The sequence below is a fragment of the Tachypleus tridentatus genome, chromosome 8, assembly GCF_004210375.1.
Source record: "Tachypleus tridentatus isolate NWPU-2018 chromosome 8, ASM421037v1, whole genome shotgun sequence".
Lineage (NCBI taxonomy): Eukaryota > Metazoa > Arthropoda > Merostomata > Xiphosura > Limulidae > Tachypleus > Tachypleus tridentatus.
Window position 1 is genome coordinate 109,277,608 of NC_134832.1, and position 19,491 is coordinate 109,297,098.

At 35.4% G+C, this 19,491-nt stretch overlaps 1 protein-coding gene across 1 annotated transcript in view; it reads right to left on the reverse strand.

Moving 5' to 3' along the window:
• Nucleotides 1–265: 265 nt before the first annotated feature.
• Nucleotides 266–19,491, reverse strand: part of LOC143223192 (platelet-activating factor acetylhydrolase 2, cytoplasmic-like) — a 34,962-nt gene continuing 15,736 nt past the window's right edge. The window contains exons 2-8 of the mRNA XM_076450785.1: nucleotides 12,070–12,184; nucleotides 10,400–10,565; nucleotides 8,693–9,014; nucleotides 8,092–8,297; nucleotides 6,429–6,605; nucleotides 2,162–2,310; nucleotides 266–919 (exon numbers count right to left, since the gene is read on the reverse strand). Coding sequence (XP_076306900.1) covers nucleotides 822–919; nucleotides 2,162–2,310; nucleotides 6,429–6,605; nucleotides 8,092–8,297; nucleotides 8,693–9,014; nucleotides 10,400–10,565; nucleotides 12,070–12,184 — 1,233 coding nt within the window. The 3' untranslated portion in view covers nucleotides 266–821. The remainder of the gene's footprint in view (nucleotides 920–2,161; nucleotides 2,311–6,428; nucleotides 6,606–8,091; nucleotides 8,298–8,692; nucleotides 9,015–10,399; nucleotides 10,566–12,069; nucleotides 12,185–19,491) is intronic.

A 19,491-nucleotide genomic window follows, 5' to 3' on the forward strand; every position in this document is an offset into this window, starting at 1 on the left:
TGATATATAGCAGCTGGTTGCTAATTAAGCAGTATTCAAGTGTATTTTAACACATGTAACACAAATAAGAGAAGGTTTTATTACTATGTGCACTCTCGTAAAGAAATCATCTTGTTCGAACATCGAAAACAAATATCATTCTATTGACCATGTTATGTTTACAGAGAAAACAACATATACTGTAACAAATATCATTCTATTGACCATGTTATGTTAACAGAGAAAACAACATATACTGTAACAAATATAAAATCAAATAAAGTCATTTTCACATAAAACATTTATTCATAGAACAACAGTGCAGTCCAAAACTTATATTCACTTGTAAGCAAATTAAATGTTTCATAACTTGTTCACAAGTTACATAATAAGTATAAATGTCGAAATAAACACCAGTTAAGATTATTATTTTTTATATGCAGTTTAATAGTTATCATCTACCAAAATAATTTTCAGTTTCTCCAAAAGATAGATAGCAATTTAATATTTATAAATTTAATATTTTGGTTGTGAGGGAATACAAGTAATAACAACCAAAACCTATTTTTAAAACAATTAAAAGCTATATCCAAAACCTAAATTGTCCTCAAATGTAAATCAATTTATCTTGAGATTAGGTCGTATACATAGAGATATACAAGTATGAAAAATGAAAAACTTAAAACAGAGCCATCGTAACATGATATCCCATGTTTATAAATCACCAATGGGACGTTTGATTTCACAGTTTCTGTAAATATCTTGGATGTCTCTTCCATAGAAAATCAACAATCCATTCGTCGTAAGGAAGTAAGCTCTTACATCAAATATAGTCTATACCATCATTTTTTCATACGCCTTTTCTTTAAACGTATACCTTCTCTGATTATATGTTCTTTTCTTTTCAAATAGGCTTCATGTTCAACATTGGTATGTCGACCTAGAATAAGGATATAAGAATCACAGATGTATGTTTGTTTGTTTGTTTTGAATTGCGCACAAAGCTGCGCTAGCCGTCCCTAATTTTGCAAGCAACTCTTTTACCAACGAATAGTGGGATTGACTGTTACATTATAACGCCCCCACGGCTGGGAGGGCGAGCATGTTTGGCGCGACGCGGGCGCGAACCCGCAACCCTCAGATTACGAGTCGAACGCCTTAACCCACCTGGCCATGCTGGGCCAGATTTATGTAATAATTAATATAATAAAAACGTTTAAACTGTTACACAAAACAGGAGAAACTATTTAATTCGTAGTTTGATAACATTAAAGGCTTCACAGTAACCATTTTAATATGAAATAGAACTGCTATGATTACGAAACTCTCATTGTATCAAACGTTATAATCGTGATGTAGTGCTAAATTTAAACGTTAGAGGTCGCCACAATTTCCCTTAATCTAAAACTGTGAATTAACTGCAACAAATACCAATCAGACCAATTTTAAAAATTTTCCTGTTCCGACTTCAAACGGACACTTAACCCAAATTTAAAGCATACTCTCTTTGAATAACTTCAGTTAGAGAAAGTCTGACGTTTGAAAACATTGGTAGATCAACCAGCTCTTTGTATTGCACATGTAGGCATTTATTTGACACATTTAACTCAAGAAATGAGGTATGAAATAATAATCTTAATGTTTTTAAGTCATAAAATAACTACAGTATTCCATTTATTGGTTGTTGGCGTTACAATAAATCATATAAAGAAAACAAAAAGTATACTACATTGCCCGAATAATATCAGGTTAAAACACGCCGACTTAAAATCATTTCAAAGCTACAGATGAATTTAAGAATATGGAATCGCTCGTATTTTTCAGAACTTTCCATGGGAATACGAAAAACTGCTCATCTGATAACACTTGTATAAAAGTGTTAATATTACAGCACTTTGATGTCCGAGTTTTATTAAATCATTCCATATCACAGGGTACCTTGAAAATGTATTAACAGCTAAAAACAAGAGGTAAACAAAACAAAGAAGTCATGTATAACTGGATAAGTAAACCTAAAACTCACCCATTTGTGAAGAAAAGCATTTTACTTTTACACATACAATGTTATCAACATCTAGCAATTACTGATTTTAAATTATTTTTTGAAAAGCATGTAGCAAAAGAACAACACACAAGTAAAAATATAACTTCTACACAAAGACCAAAAAGTAATGAAACTTACCCAAATGCTTAGCCAAGAACACCATCATTTCCCGTGTTGTCAAGTTCATTGCTGTAAATCTATTAGTCTTAGACCATGCTCCAAAACAAAGACGAAGAACAGGTCCACAGCAAAATACAATGTCTGTTTGGTTTTTGTGAACGGTACCCCTGTTGAATAGACTTTGAGTTACGCTATTTAGTACTTGATTAAGTGAAATAGTAAATATATAATAAATATATTATTTCTTAAGTAATGAAAGATAAAGGTTTAATTATTTACGTTAATTTCTAGAAACCAAAAGTATTGTATATATACATGTTTATTGGTATGGTGTATTATTATTATTATTAATAAAAGTGAGAAAGACATCACAATAAACTAGCTTATAACATTAACACCCCCCCGCTGGGACAGCAGTAAGTCTTTGGACTTACAACGCTAAAATCAGGAGTTCGATTCCCCTCGGTGGACACAGCAGATAGCTCGATGTGGTTCGTATTTAAGTCGACAAATTTAGGTTTCTACCTGACTTTTAAGAAATGATCCATATCAGCTTGCATTAGTCACTTAGGCGTGACTTTGAGTTTTAACAAGAGTCTGATAACGATTGTAAAAACTCGTTTCTTTTGTGTTTCAGTTTTGCAGTTGATTTTTAATGCGGATATATCCTCCGCTGTTCATTAGCTAAACTAACGTATTTTTGCTGTAGAGGTGGCCCAGGATATTTTTTTTATTTCTCTGTAGTTAATCACTAAGCTACGAATGGGGTATTTGTGCCCTGCCAACCAAGGATATCGAAACCCAGTTGCTAGCGATGTTAACCTGCAGACACATCGTGTGCCACTGAGAGGCAGGGCTGGCGAGAATGGGTAGTAACCACCCTATTATATGCCCCATGGTCCAAAGTAGCATCTTAACAATTTTGGTTGATGTTAGTCAAAAGATACGAAGTAGCCTGCAGACAAACAAACTTTATTATTTTTTGTTTACTTTTACAAATTTAAATATCGCTTTTTTCAGGCATCCATTTGTTATTGTTTGGTTGATTTTGGTCCAAAGACACGAAGTAGTCTGCGGAGAAACAAAACAAACAAACTTTTTTTTGTCTACTTTTATAATAAGTCTTAGATCTCTCTTTGTTCAGAACTCTACTTGTTATTATTTGGAACTGCTTCTGACATAGACCAATTGCAACTGTTTGTCGTATCCAAAAAGACATCTTACATACCTCACACAGAATAATGCTAGAAACGTCCATTCACACTCCGTACACGAACTTTATCGTGTCATGTTTAATTTTAGTGATGACAGCTACCTCATGCAAACATAGACAAAGGTACGTGTAAATCGTAATTGATAACGTCACTGGGCTGTTCTGGGTGGCTTGTTTTCTAACAATTTAACCCTTAAACAGCGGAAATGTTGTAGGTAGCTGCATCAATTGATGATGGCTGCTGTTTAAAGGTTAAACTGATTAAAACAGAAGAATTTTATTGCTACGTTTGTACAGTAAGTGTGTCATGTGTCATTTTAAATAAAAAAGACACATGTACTCTCAATTCATACTTTTACATTTTCTGCTAGTAGACACAAACAATTTGAGAAACTTTATTGTCTAAATATGCAATAGCAAATATTGTTCTTGTATAGCACTGGTTATTAGCTTATAAATACGTGTGCCGAAACTAAAATAAATACGCGGAACCAATTTTGTAGCGCAAATGGCAGACAAGAAGTCATTTTTAATTTGACTCAATAAAGTTCTTCATTATATATGTATATATTAGGGTGCAAGTTTTGGAGCGTAATGAATAATAACAATAATGGCCAGTTTTTATAGCATGCCTAATGCATCTACTTCTTATTCCTCCTGTACTACACAGAATCCAAAATGTGTGCGTTTGTTTTCTTTAGCAAATCCACATTTGGTTATCTGCAATGTCCACCGAGAGAAATCGGTCTCCTGATTTTAGAGTTGTAACTCCGAAGGCTTACCGCTGTTCCATAAACTATAGTATCACCAGTGACATACCAGAGGTAAACCGGACATAACTCAACTCCAACTTTGATGATACTCTGTCTTCGCTTATACGATATACTGGGCATTACTTTCGAGACCCAGTGGTTACCTTAATAGAAAGCTATAACTGGTAAAAGGTTAGCTTGTAAACACGTGCAATCTTTGGACTTCAACGAATCAACACCTAGAACCTCTACACCCCCCACCCACCCACAGACACACAAATACTTGCCATAATATTACATAAAACAAAGAAAAGCCAGTATTATTTCATTCGTACTACAGTACAGTGCGATCTTTTTCTTCAGTAACAATAGGACGGTTAAGCTGGACAGGAAATGCCCAAAATATTCTTGCCTCGAGAACTAAATAGGCCTATGCACGTTATTAAAGTTGTTACTATTAGACATTTCATCTGGCACAAATTCGTTTTTTCGGATGTTGATCTGAACGAGAATTAGATTTTCCACAAATATTTATTGGGAAGCTAATTCGGCAAATTTATTGGATTAATGTGAACGAGTTAAGTGTTTTTAATTCGCTAAAAGAGGAAGCTTTATGATTGATTTCCTCACAAGATTTCGCTTTTCACATGTATATATAGCTTAAAAATGTATTTTTTTTATATCTATGCATCGCAATAGCAGCAATCTTCTAGAGTGAAAAAGTCCATTTGACAAAATTTCTAATCTTCTCAGTAGTACTCGTACTCGAGCGTGACGTGTTCGTTGCTATAACAGATGTTTTGCTTTCATTTCTTGTGTGGAAAAACAAAAAACTCAGAAACATCTGTTTAATCGATTGTTGTTACTTCTTGATCTCACAATATGTCACATGATCAACAATACGAGTCATCAGGCGTCCCATTTCGGTTCTCGCAGTCAATATATCGTTACAACATTGATCCGCTAAAACATAATGGTTGCTTTTTATGTCTGAACAAACGTTTGGATAAGTAATGTGAGTACGGTCAAAATATTATATAAATTTGTTTTCTCTATAAATGTGTCAACAAGCTTAATGGAAAATATTCTACTATATTTGAATAACTGTTGCCGTATTTGCTTTAGCTATCACTAATTTACCGTGATAAAAGTAGTTGAAATGGTGACGTTGTAAATTATTATATTTAATACACTATAAAAAGAAATTACTACAAACAGCCCACTAAAATTACTAATTGTTCATTTAATCGTACATTTTCATTATATTTTAATCAGGAAACTTCTGCCATCACTAGGATTTAATACTCTCATGTTGTAGCCTACATAAATATTGTGAATTAAACCGTTTACGTATCAATGCTACCACATTCTATTTACAAAAATGAAATAAGTACAAAACACCAACATGAACATTTTGAATAATCTAGTTATTAAAGAGTGAAATGCTACAACAAAAAGACAAACATTTTAATTAAAAACATAATAAACTGGACTTAACAAGAACGCTACCATATTTTTAAACTAAGAAAAGGATAATCGTTACAATACAAAAAATGTGAAGAAAAAAGTAAAACCTGTAATTTGTTGTTGTTGTCGTATTCAAAACTAATTATTAAAACAAAGGGATTTTTATTTCACATTAAGTAGAGGATGTTAGGCATTTGTTTAATTTAAAATGTGAAAAATTAACAGTACTTAAAATAGGAAACAGTTTTCCAAGGCAGAATCATAAAAAAAGGAGTAATAAAGAAACAGTTGATGCCTTGTGTCACTTAGGTATTAAACACAATAATACTTTGGAATAAGAAAAGTTCACGTAACGAATTTCAATTCATTTGAATGGGGATTAAGAATTCAAGTTACCCTGATTTAATAATGAAATAATTTGATCAACAGAAGTTAACATTTTTGGAGGGGAAATTTTCTTTACGCTGTTTACGTTAACAGGCTGATAAATGCTCAATTATAGTGCTTTAAATGCAAATATATTGAAGCTTAGATAAGAATTAAAGGTTAAAAGTGTCAATAATAATTGAGTTAGTTTTAAAGATTCAGTATTTCATTGATTTCAGTAAATAACCGGCTACTGTTTTTACTGTTATGTAAAAACCTCTGTTGTGTGTTCAATCTCAAAAAGTATAATTTTTTACTATATATATTTTTCAATTTACCTAAGTTACCTTACAGTCATTTCCAGGTAATGTTTCCAAAACATATTTATATTTATAAATTACCAAAGAAGTAATCGATTAGTATTAATGCAGAGAAATAAAATCCATTAAATTCCATAATATTTCAATGTTTAAGAAACTAAACCAACTTGATGGTCACAACTTTCCGTTCAATTTCTTCACTCTCAAGGTTTTTCATAACATTGAGGTTTTCCCACGTTTGAAATTTTTCCATGTTAATGAAAAGAATCGGTTGAGTCACCATGGAAAACAAGTCTTGGTTTTCTTTCAGTGGGTACATCCAACAGTCTAAAGCTAAGCCTAACCTAAAATGCAAAACGGTTTATAAATGTTTCAATATTATATCTATCTTAGAAATGACACGCGATAATATTTATTCCTCCTTATTATAAATTAGTTTTAAGCATACAAAGTACTTAATAAATTAAACAAATAATTAATAAATGTTATACAATATCTGATTCATGTTTAATTATCAATTAATGTTTATGTTAATGCTTACTGTGACACTTACAGGGCCTAAGTTTCACGTTTGAAAATATTTTAAAGATAACACATTTTTATCCAGTTTTCCATACCTATAAGCTGTAAAAATATCCAAAACGCAGTCAAATACTTTTTTCAGGTCAAGGTTAAATTCGCGAATTACTGCAATGGTGCAGGTAAGGTTAAATTCGCGAATTACTGTAATGGTGCAAGATATCTTAAATTGAGTAATTGTTCACTAGCTAACATCACGATCACAGCACTTTTCTCATTAGTGATTATTGTAATATTATACAAAATGTTAGTGTTTGAAAAACATTTAAACATATTACAAACAACTGTATAGTCAGTACGGCGATATTTAAAACAAATTAATAGTAAATACAATCATTTTTATTCAAACTGAAAAATCGTACAAAAGCGAATAAGTAAAGTACAGTGTGGAAATAACCGAAAATATAAAAATTGTTAAAATGAATAAATTCTATGGATCACTCAGGGTAACGCTTCTGATCCAAACATTAATAAGTTTGTTTTTTTTAATTTTAATTGTTATGATTTTCGAATGATCAAGATTACCGTTATGAAGAAAACAGTTGTACTTCACGTATATTTTTCGATAACTTATTTTGAGTAGGTATACGTGATTGATAATTAACTCAAGTATATTTATAAAGACAGTGTCAAGTTGGAAGTTAAACATAACTCATTCAAGTGTTTTCAAGAAGAACTTAAGCACATTATTTCATACAAGTTGCTGTAACCTGAGCCACTGTTCTTTTCTTTGGTGAAAAGTTACATAATGAGCTATTTTCACTATCTCCAAAGAAACTCGAACCATGGATTTTAGAGTAAAAATTCCATATAGATTGCAGGCATTTAAGTAGTCAAACCCTATAAAATATGACTGCATTATAATAATATCCAATGGGTAATACTTCAATTTCATTACATTTAAAGCTTGATACTTAAAAGAAAAAAATACTAAATATAAATCGTTTGGTTCATGCAGATAAGCCTTAGTGACTATAACACTAAAAATAAGGTTCGATACCCGTGATGACCAGAGCGTAGATAGTCAATTATAGCTTTGTGTCAAACGATAAACAAAACCATGTGGGTAGAAAATATTGTTTCGGCATACATTTATATCGTTTCATACTGTGTGCTCTAATTAATGTGTTTTTTAGCGTGTTATATTGTATTCAAATGTCAAGTTGATGCTATTACAAACATGTATCTAAACTGAGGTGCATTTTGGAGCCAACTTTTATTTTGTTACTAAATTGCTTCTTGCCAACGTACTTAAAACGTAATTCCATGGCTAGAGCTAAAATGACACTGGAGCCACCGAAGGAGTGGCCAGCGACGGCTGCTTTCGAGAGATTCATCGTTCCTTGGAACAAAGCTGAATCAAAGTGATGATCTAGAATGTTTTTAATTTGACGTCCAACGTTCAAGTCTTCCAAAATGTCCAGTGCGTGCGAACAGTCTCGTGCTCGTTGTTTCGCCTAAAATAGAAACAAGAGTCACATAATAGCAACACATCCTACTGACGTATCAACGATAATAAAATTTGGGTTTATGTCGTTGCTAAGAACAGTCCCTCCCCATAAAAAAAAAATAGGAAAACTATTAGGTGGTTCCTTGGAAGAACACCATGTACATGACGTTAATTTTAGAAAATGTATGGAATGTATAATACCTGTGATGATTGGAAATAAATTCAGTATACAATAAAAAATACAGATGTTTATAGAATAAACTTAATGTGACCATTTAATATACAACGCTCCATTTTTCTCAAACTTGTTCATTTTCAAAATCATTTAATTTCATTTTCTTAAATAAAATCAAAGTTATTTAGGAACTTACTTAACAAAGACTTAATCTACAACAGACTCGCCTGTTTATTTCTAATTGTATATTCGTCTTTCTTTCTCCGGATACGACGATAAAAAACCCACTCTTTGACTATATCTGGAATTCCATTTGCTTTTCCTAAGGAAATTCGACTAGATTCCTTTATATTTCCATCAACTTCTTCAAGATCGTCTTCCAAGTCTTCCCAGTCTTCATTTTCATCCTTTTCTTCGTCACATGATTCCCAGTCAAATTTGCCATCCACCTCACAGAAGTCAATTTCGGAAAGATCAGCTCCTGGTAACGTTCCTCGAGACGAAACTCTAGCCTTCTTAAAGTAATAGCTCAAGCAGGCAGAATGGTCTCTACAAGGAAACTAAACAATATTTAACTGAACGATAATTTAAATAATACCAAGTTAACTTATGGAAGTGAAAGAAATGCGGTTAAATGACAAAACCCTAGTTTCAATTTTGGTGTACACCAAACATATTTTTCAAAACAACAAAATTTCCAGTGCATACGTCAATGTTTTTGCTGCAAAATATTTTTCAATGTACATACAAGTCCGAATATAAACGGATTTTTCTCTAAGTTACAATATTTATATTGCAAGTTGCTAGCGCTCTTACAGTTTTCCACGATTGATGAATTTTTATCGCTCAGCGTTATTGGCATCACTTCGTCGAACACCTTAACCCACCTGGCAATGCCGGGCCTGTATGTATGTATGTGTATATATATGCTTGCCCTTTCGGCCGTAGGGGCGTTACAATGTTCTGATCAATCCTACTATTCGTTGGTCAAAGACTAGCACAAGAGTTGGCGGTGAGTGGTGATGACTAGCTGCTTTCCCTATAGTCTTACATTGCTAAATTAGGGACGGCGAGCGCAGATAGCCCTCGTGTAGCGTTGCTCCGAAGTTCAAAAAACAAATAAACTTAAAATAGATAATCCACGTATTATTTTCGTAAAATGGATTTGTGAATCTTTGTTTATTTATAATAATATTCCAGCCTTTTTATTTTATATAATTAAATATAATCATTAATTATCGCTATTTTGTCACTTGTAAGAAAATAAAATAATGTATCGACACTGATGTTTGATATTATTAAACACAGCATGACAAAAAACACCTACAGTCACTACTATGTAAACGACTTACAAAGAATTGTTGTAACTGTCTTATTCTGAAATTTTTAAAATGTTAAAGGTATATTATGCAGCAAGAAGCCTGAAGGTCTTATTGTGTTATCATAAAAACTGAGGATGAACCTGTTTTATATCACAAAAATTAATTGTTCACTTCGAACAACTGTGAATATTTTATACAATTATTTATTTTTTTCATGAACAGTGAACCATTCAAACTATTTTTATTTGTACTTTTTCGGGATACAATGATTATGGTTGATAGTGTACATGTAGTGCAAATTATTATTTATAACTTGTTAAACTGAGCAACATACCATGATAAAGAAAAGATGCAGTACCACGAATACATAGAAATATATCACACACATAAACTACGCAAACATGTTAAAGAATTTTCACACAATTTCCCTTGTAAAATTATTCACTTTCAGTACTTTAATTTTTATAGTTAGTACTTTATATAGTATTTTAACATATATATGAATACAATTTATGAACTTTTAATAACTTATCATTATTATTTGTGATTGGAACATATTTCATTAACAAATATATATAGGTCCAGTCTATAGTCTAGAACACAACTACTTACCTATGTTCCAAACAAGCTACCACGTATCCTTGAGATGCTAATTCTGAGGCTATTGTGGAATACGACGTTCGGCAACCACCCATACCATGAGAAAAAACAATCACTGGGAATAATTCCTCACATCTAAGTGGCATAGCATTCCATAAGGCCGGAATGTAAACATTCCCTTAAAAACGCCAGAAAGATTTTAAAAGTTAACACTTTTAATGTTTCGGAAACATTAGTGCACTACATATTATGATATATTAATTAAAACATTAATATAGTAATACAATTTACAGGATACGGTTTGGATTTACATGCATACATTAGACTAATTAGCCCATTCCTTACAAATTTGTAAATGATATATGCAACATAATATTACTGTATTAATTATGACGTCACCATACCTTTAAAAACTCGGTACATACTTAATACATGGTATACACTATGACGTCACCATAACTTAAAAAACTCGTTGGTACATACTTAACACATGGTACACATTATATGGTGGTCAGAGTGACTTTTACGTAGAGGTAGCGGCCAAAGTAGTAGGGGTAGGGGTCATTGGCCGCAAGAGTGTCATTTAGTATGAAGTTGTAAGGTCATGTAGGAAGCGGGTATAACTCAATAAATGGCTCTTCATATCAGCATATGGTGGATGTTGTATCAACTGAGTTTATGTGTTATTGCAATAGTGAAGCAATGTTTTTCATTGCATTCCTCCCTTTCACTGTGTGTTATGTTTTCTTATAGAAAAACTGCATCAAGCTATCTTCTGTATCTACTGAGGAGAACCGAGCCCCTGGTTTTATCATTATAAATCGAGCACTTATCGCTGTTCCAAAGGAGGACGGAAATTTTAATATTTTTTGTATGTTTCTATATATAAACGCAGTTAACGTTAACTTTACATCAAGGGTAATAAACGCTCAATTACAGCAATACTGTGGATGAAAGGGGTTGTGAACCCCCAATAATGTGTCCCTTGATCTAGATTATCATCCCACAAATTTTTTGTTGACATTGGCTCAATGATCTAGTAGTAATTAGATAAAAGACAAACAGACAGACACATTTTTGTGCTTTATATATTTATAGATAATATTTGTCTCAAATATATGTTTTGCAATATTTGTTGAATTCTACATTTCAAATTTTAACAGGTCGACTTTTCAAATCACGATAATTAGTCTGGTACCTTAATATAACCAAATTCAAATGCATATTAACATAAACAAACATTTCATAGCAACAATATAAACAGAAGGCAAACAATATTAGTCTGTCTACGCCGCGGATCGCTAGTTTATCGATATTCAACTTAACACTCATTGGCTGATGTAGAACAATAGTAAAGTATTTAATTTTGTATTTTTCAGTTCCGAATTATTTATTACTGACTTTGCTTGTAACACTTATCCACACAGCCCCCCCCCAGCTGCACTGCGGTATGTCCACAGACTTACAACGCTAGAATCCGGATTTCGATACCCGTGGTGGGTAAAGCACAGACAGCCCATTGTGTAGCTTTGTGCTTAATGACAAAGAAACAATCAAACTTATCCATACAAACATGGAATATGTATTAAAATATACCGCAACATTCTATGTTATATATTGTATAATCTATACTAATGTTGAAAAAATAATAAACAAAATGTCTATGTTTACCTGTTACTTACCTATTACTCGACGATGTAGAATACGAATCAAGGATCGAGGGTAGTTTATAAAATTTGCAATACCATCGACATAGAGAGGGTGAGGTATTACCGTTGGCCACTGAGAACTACGTTTCTTGGAAAGAACGGGAACAAAGATAGACCATGTTATATTTTACCTTATATTCACGTAAATTTTACCACAACTAAAACAGAGTCTCAGTAAAACACAGATAACATCTGATAAAATGTAAACATTTCAGTAATACTACAATCAGTATAAAGTTAAGAATTGAGGAGAGTCAAGAAATGTGTCTTCTGTATGATATATATGACCGTCGTGTTTTTTGTAGTTTTTTTTTTAATTTCACGCAAAGCTACACGAGGGCTATTTGCACTAGCCGTCCCTAATTTAGCAATGTAAGTTTAGAGGGAAGTCAGCTAATATATCACCACCCACTGCCAACTCTTGGGATACTCTTATGAACGAATAGTGGGATTGACCGTCACATTACAACGCCCCCACGACTGAAAAGGCGAGAATGTTTTGGTGCGACCTGGATTCGAACCCGCGACCCTCGGATTACGAGTCGAACCCCTTAACACACTTGGCCATGCCGGGCCCCCGTCATGTTTTATACGCAATTTTGAATCTTAAGACATTTCAGGTTAATTTTGTCTTCGCTAATCATAGATTACACAATCAGTTGAAAGGTATTACAGCTACAATGAAACTTGTAATCCCTATCAAATTTGTGTCAGTTAACGTTTTATTCAGGTGTTATCGTGCTGCATACCTTTTAACAAGTGTATATCTATAAGTGATAAATAACATACTTCGTGGGCTCCCTTATCAGGAGCAAGTTACCCATAAGCGTTACTTAATTACCGTTTATATTTGGCAATGATTCTTTTGCCTCTATATTCTATATGTTAGGTATTTTTTACGGATTGTTTTTAATAATAAATGTTACAATGTTCATTGCAGTTCGTATGTATGTATGTATGCAAGTATTTTTTAGATGTTTTCCAGCAAGTAACAAAAATGTATCTTCTAAAATTGAGTCTTTAATCTGATTTTGTTTTTCGAACGATGAAAAAGGTGCTTTAACCATAAACATGCACATCTTATGTTTTACAGATATTAATATCCCAACAAAAGCTATTGTAGATTTTAGAATAATCTCTATTTCCTTCTGTATAAATGATACAAAATATCTTTAAGCCCCAATATAAGGGGCCCGGCAAAGCCAAGTGATTAGGGGCGCTCGAATCCCCTTCACACCAAACATGTTCGCCGTTTCAGCCGGGAGGGCGTTATAAAGTTACGGTCAATCCCACTATTCGGTGGTAAAAAAAAAAAAACAAGCTCAAGAATTAGCGGTGGGTAATGATGGCTAGCTGCCTTCCCTCTACTTTTACACTACTAAATTAGAGACGACTAGAGCGGACAGCACTCGTATAGCTTTGCGCAAAATTCATAACAAACAAACTAATATGAGAGTTATTTAGACGTTAATAAAAAGTCAGTTTTTAAAATTTTAATATTTTGTTAATTAACAAATGTCCAATGAGTTCCTTCATAAACTTCTTGAGACAGCAGAATATTATTCGTAAGTCGGTTAATTTAACGAAACATTGTCACTTACGATTAGTCGCTATATCTTATTGTTGTGCACCAAGTATACAAGGTGAGAAATAAGGACTGGAAAACTAAATACTATAACTGACCCAAACTCTTTGTTTTAATAGATGAGTTTACAAACTTGAATAGTCTGGGCAACCATATCGTTTAACTTCTCACTTTTGTTGATACAATACTTTTATATTGTTGAAATAAACGTAAACAATCCAAAAATAAATGCTTGCCTTTACAGAACCAACGTCCACGAGGAAATTATTATTTATTAACATGGTTTGGGTAGTATACTATATATACACACACACACACACACACACACACACACACACACACACACACACACACACACACATTTATACATACACACTAAAGCAAAAATTCACAGTCACCTAAAATTTTACAGTATATGCTCTATTATTGATTACTGAATGATCAAAACATTTATCCTTCATCACTTCACAAAAACAAACAAAAAAGACTAAAAATTCACTTCACTGTTTTCTCGACCAAGTCGACTTTAGTTCGAACTTTGTAACTCCAATTGACTTCAGTTTATCTTTACAGTGTTTTTTTTTCCCCCATCAGCAACTTACAAAACAAGTGTAGTTCTATAAAAGTGCGTTACAGAGCAATGAAATGAAGAAAACGATTACTAGTAATTATGAATTTAAAGTTTTATAGAATTAAGTTAAAACTTAGGAGTGGCAAGAATCTTTAGGAAGTAAGAAGTTTAACACACAACTATGGATCAGGTAACGCCAGAGATGATGTTAAACAGGGTTATGAATCATTCTTTACTTTGGATATTCGTGCAAAGCTATCTGAGTTCAATTTTATCCTTACTTTTAAACTGATGAACTACGGAGGAGGTAGCTACATAACAGCGCACACCGTCAACTCTTGAGGTACTATAATCGAAAAAATGGTGTTTGACAGTTGTCATTATAATGCGCTCCCACATTCAATATGTAGGTCGTAATTTTTAAACAAAGACATAAACCGCGAACCTTCGTATTCTCAGTCCGGCCAGTTAAATACTATACAAACGCCAGGAATTAAATAATATTTATAAACAATCTTACTTTTAATAGTTACAAGCAACACTTCAGTTGGCCCAACAAGGCCAGGATAGGGCGTTCGATTCTTAATGCAAGAATCGCGAATTTTAATCCCCGTCACACCAAGCATGCTAGCTGCCTACCTACCCTCTAGTTTATCACTGCTAAATTAGGAACGGCTATCGCAAATATCCCTCGTGTAACTTTGAGCGAAATTAAAAAAAAAATTTAATAACACTTCAGACTTCTGTGAATATTCTGGTTTCTATATATTTTTTTTTTATCAAACAACATCAAAAAGTATTTTTTTTTTTTTTCCTTGTAATCACCAGAGGGAACATAAAGCCAAGCGTTATTGCAAATTAACATTTTTATTTCGGCGTAAAAGTGTTGACAAAATTACTTAAAAAGAAAAATAGAGCATCAACAGCGCCTTAGACGTTAAGCCCTAGGCAATGATTTAATAAGGTCACATTTCACATGAAAATCATTTTCCAGTATTTCCCCTTTACCGCATGTTATATCAGCAATGGTAAATTTTTCGTTTTTAGGACAAACTATTTCCAGTGTTGTTTTAAGAGATATTATTTTTCCTTGTTTGTTTTATTATTCTTATTTATGTTTACAGAAGGTTACTGACATTCTTGAGTACCAGTTAGTGCCATATAACATAGATTTTCAAATATATTTATGTAATAAGATGCAGATAATGGTTCGTGTGCCCGAGCTGTGACTCTGAGGGTTCATGGTTGTGTTCAATTCCACAGAAACTTGCTCCGCACTTTCTAGTTGTGAGCACACTATTAGAATTTTTTTGTCGTTTTTGAATTTCGCACAAAGCTACTCGAGGACTATCTGTGCTTGCCGTCCCTAATTTTGCAGTGTAAGACTAGAGGGAAGGCAGCTAGTCATCACCACCCACCGCCAACTTTTGGGCTACTATTTTACCAACGAATAGTGGGATTGACCGTAACATTATAACGCCCCCACGGCTGGGAGGGTGAGCATGTTTGGCGCGACGCGGGCGCGAACCCGCGACCCTCGGATTACGAGTCGCACGCCTTACGCGCTTGGCCATGCCGGGCCTGCACTATAAGAAAAAAAGAACGATATTTTCGTGCATTCTCCACTTGGGAGCATGTAATACAGAAATGGTAAATTTGGGAAAATATTTCATACACTTTTTTGGTGCCACTTTAGATGCTGGTAAGAAAACAGGTGTAATTATAGCTTAGTGAAGTCCGTTGAAATTGTGCAACAGTACAAACTGTGCTAGAAATTACAAAAGGGAAAATAAAGTAAGTAAACGGTATATTTGGGATCAAATTGATAATATACTCTTCAAAACAAGAAACGCAAAAGAGATATTTTTGTTATTTTAAAGAGAAATATGTGTAATAACCTTACAAGCTCAGAGTATGTGATGTTACACGTGTTAAGGCACTGATTGTCAGACCAAACTGACAATAAAAGTTGTGCACTTTGAAAACGGAGGAAAACATCGGATTTTTCGCCAAAACACATGCGTGTCCAATAAATTTGTTTGATTGTTTTGTTTGTTTGTTTGTTTTGGAATTTCGCACAAAGCTACTCGTGGGCTATCTGTGCTAGCCGTCCCTAATTTAGCAGTGTAAGACTAGAGGGAAGGCAGCTAGTCATCACCACCCACCGCCAACTCTTGGGTCACTCTTTTACCAACGAATAGTGGGACTGACTGTCACATTATAACACCCCCACGGCTGGAAGGGCGAGCATGTTTGGCGCGACGCGGGCACGAACCCGCGACCCTCGGATTACGAGTCGCACGCCTTACGCGCTAGGCCATGCCAGGCCCCAAATTTGTTAGAGAGATCTGCATGTTCTGCGAGTGCGACATGTGCAAAATCCCTATAAAAGTGACGGGTTCTCGGTTTCCATAGCTCAGTGTTAAGCCACCGACACGCAATGCAGTTACGCCAAGACTGACTGAAGCACAACGCAACAACGCCATTGGTCGCTTGGAAGCAGGCGAATCTCGATCAGATGTTGCCAGAGCTGTGAATGTCCACCCAAGCACCATCACAAGGCTATGGAATCGTCACCAACAACATGGATCAACTCGTGACCGTTCACGATCTGGCAGACCTCGTGTGACCACGCCCGCACAAGATCGCTACATCCGGTTACGTTACATTCGGAATAGGACCACCACTGCGACGTCTTCTGCCTCAACCATAAAAGAGCTGCGTAGGATTTCCGATCATACAGTACGCAACCGTCTACGAGATGCAGGAATCCGACCTCGACATCCAGTCAGAGGCGTCATCCTCACCCAGCAACATCGTTAAGCACGGCTGCAGTGGACTCGGGCACATCGGGTATGGCATCATCGACGATGGAGGTATGTTTGGTTCAGCGATGAATCACGTTTTATGCTTCGTAGGCAGAATGGAAGGACCCATGTTTACCGTCGCCGAGGTGAACGTTTTGCAGCAAACTGTGTGCAGGATGTTGACAGATATGGTGGTGGCAGCGTCATGATGTGGGCTGCCATCGCCTACAATGCCAGAACAGACCTTTTGCACATTCGAGGGATCTCACGGCTCAACGATACGTCGACGAGATTCTTAGGCCCCATGTGCAACCCATCATGGTGAACGTCAACAACGTTGTTCAACATGACAACGCCCGTCCTCACACAGCCCGATTCACCACTGTCTTCTTGAGACACCACAACATCAACGTTCTTATCTGGCCCTCCAGATCACCAGATTTAAACCCCATCGAACATCTTTGGGACAAGTTGGACCAACGTCTGCGACGGCGACAACCTCAACCGCAGACTCTACCTCAGCTTGCAGCAGCTTTGCAGGCTGAGTGGACAGCCATTCCACAGGATGTGATTCGTCATCTCATCGCTTCCATGGGCAGGAGATGCCAAGCAGTTATTGGTGCTCACGGGGGGCATAATCGTTATTGACGTTGAGTGACGTTAAACTTCAACTAGTGAGCGTGGACTTCGCCTTTGTAGACTTTGAATGTTCAGCAGTGAATGTGCAAAGTTTCACACATGTCATACAGAACTACCCGGAATAAACTTGTTAACAATTTGTTTCATATTTTGCCTTTTGCGTATCTTTTCATGAAGAGTATATTATAGATTTTGTTTGAAGTTAAGCGCAAAGCAACACAATAGGCTATCAGTGCCTTGCACACCAAGAGTATCATAGACATGACATTGTGGGTCCGACATGGCCAAGCGCGTTAAGGCGTTCGACTCGTAATCCGAGGGTCGCGGGTTCGAATCAAAGTCGCACCAAACGTGCTCGTCCTTTCAGCCATGGGGCGTTATAATGTTACGATCAATCCCACTATTCGTTGGTAAAAGAGTAGCCCAAGAGTTGGCGGTGGGTGGTGATGCCTAGCTGCCTTCCCTCTAGTCTTACACTGCAAAATTAGGGACGGCTAGCGCAGATAGCCCTCGAGTAGCTTTGCGCGAAATTCAAAACAAACAAACAAACATGCCGCTGTGCCACTAGGGAAGGGGGTAAATATTATAGAAGTAAACTGCTTTTCTATAATGACATGACAAATTACAATTAAAATATTTTTCATATAAAGGAAAAATGACAACGAAATTAAAAAGAAGGGAAAGTATATTTGATAAGCGTAATCTAATTTATATACTCTTCAAAAAAAGAAACGCAAAAGGCAAAATATGAGACAAATTGTTAACAAGTTTATTCCGGGTAGTTCTGTACGACATTTGACATATGACGTTTGCCGTCGCAAACGTCGGTCCAACTCGTCCCAAAGATGTTCGATGGGGTTTAAATCTGATAATCTGGAGGGCCAGGGAAGAACTTTGACGTTGTGGTGTTTCAAGAAGATAGTGATTAGTCGGGCTGTGTGAGAACGGGCGTTGTCATGTTGAAAAACGTCGTCGACGTTCACCTTGATGGGTTGCACATGGGGCCTAAGAATCTCGTAGACGGTTGCGTACGGTCTGATCGGAAATCCTACGCAGCCCTGGTATGGTTGAGGCAGTAGACGTCGCAGTTGTGGTCCTGTCCCGAAGGTGACGTAACCGGATGTTGCGATCTTGTGCGGGCGTGGTCACACGAGGTCTGCCAGATCGTGGACGGTCACGAGTTGATCCATGTTGTTGGTGACGATTCCATAGCCTTGTGATGGTGCTTGAGTGGACATTTACAGCTCTGGCAACATCTGATCGAGATTCGCCTGCTTTCAAGCGACCAATGGCGTTGTTGCGTTGTGATTCAGTCAGTCTTGGCGTAACTGTATTGCGTGTCAGTGGCTTAACACTGAGCTATGGAAACCGAGAACCCGTCACTTTTATAAGGATTTTGCACATGTTGCACTTGCAGAACATGCAGATCTCTCAAACAAATTTATTGGACACGCATGCGTTTTGGCGAAAAATCCGATGTTTTCCTCCGTTTTCAAAGTGCACAACTTTTATTGTCAGTTTGGTCTGACAATCAGTGCCTTAACACGTGTAACATCACATACTCTGAGCTTGTAACGTTATTACACATATTTCTCTTTAAAATAACAAAAATATCCCTTTTGCGTTTCTTGTTTTGAAGAGTATATTTGAGTATATTTTAACGTGTTTAATTAATATAAAGGTTCACATTTTACGCTGATAAGTTTTGAAAAATATGTATTTGATTCGGTTTATTACAGATTAGCTGTAAAATGACATTCTAAACAGTGACCTCTGAAGTTACAAAACCGGCA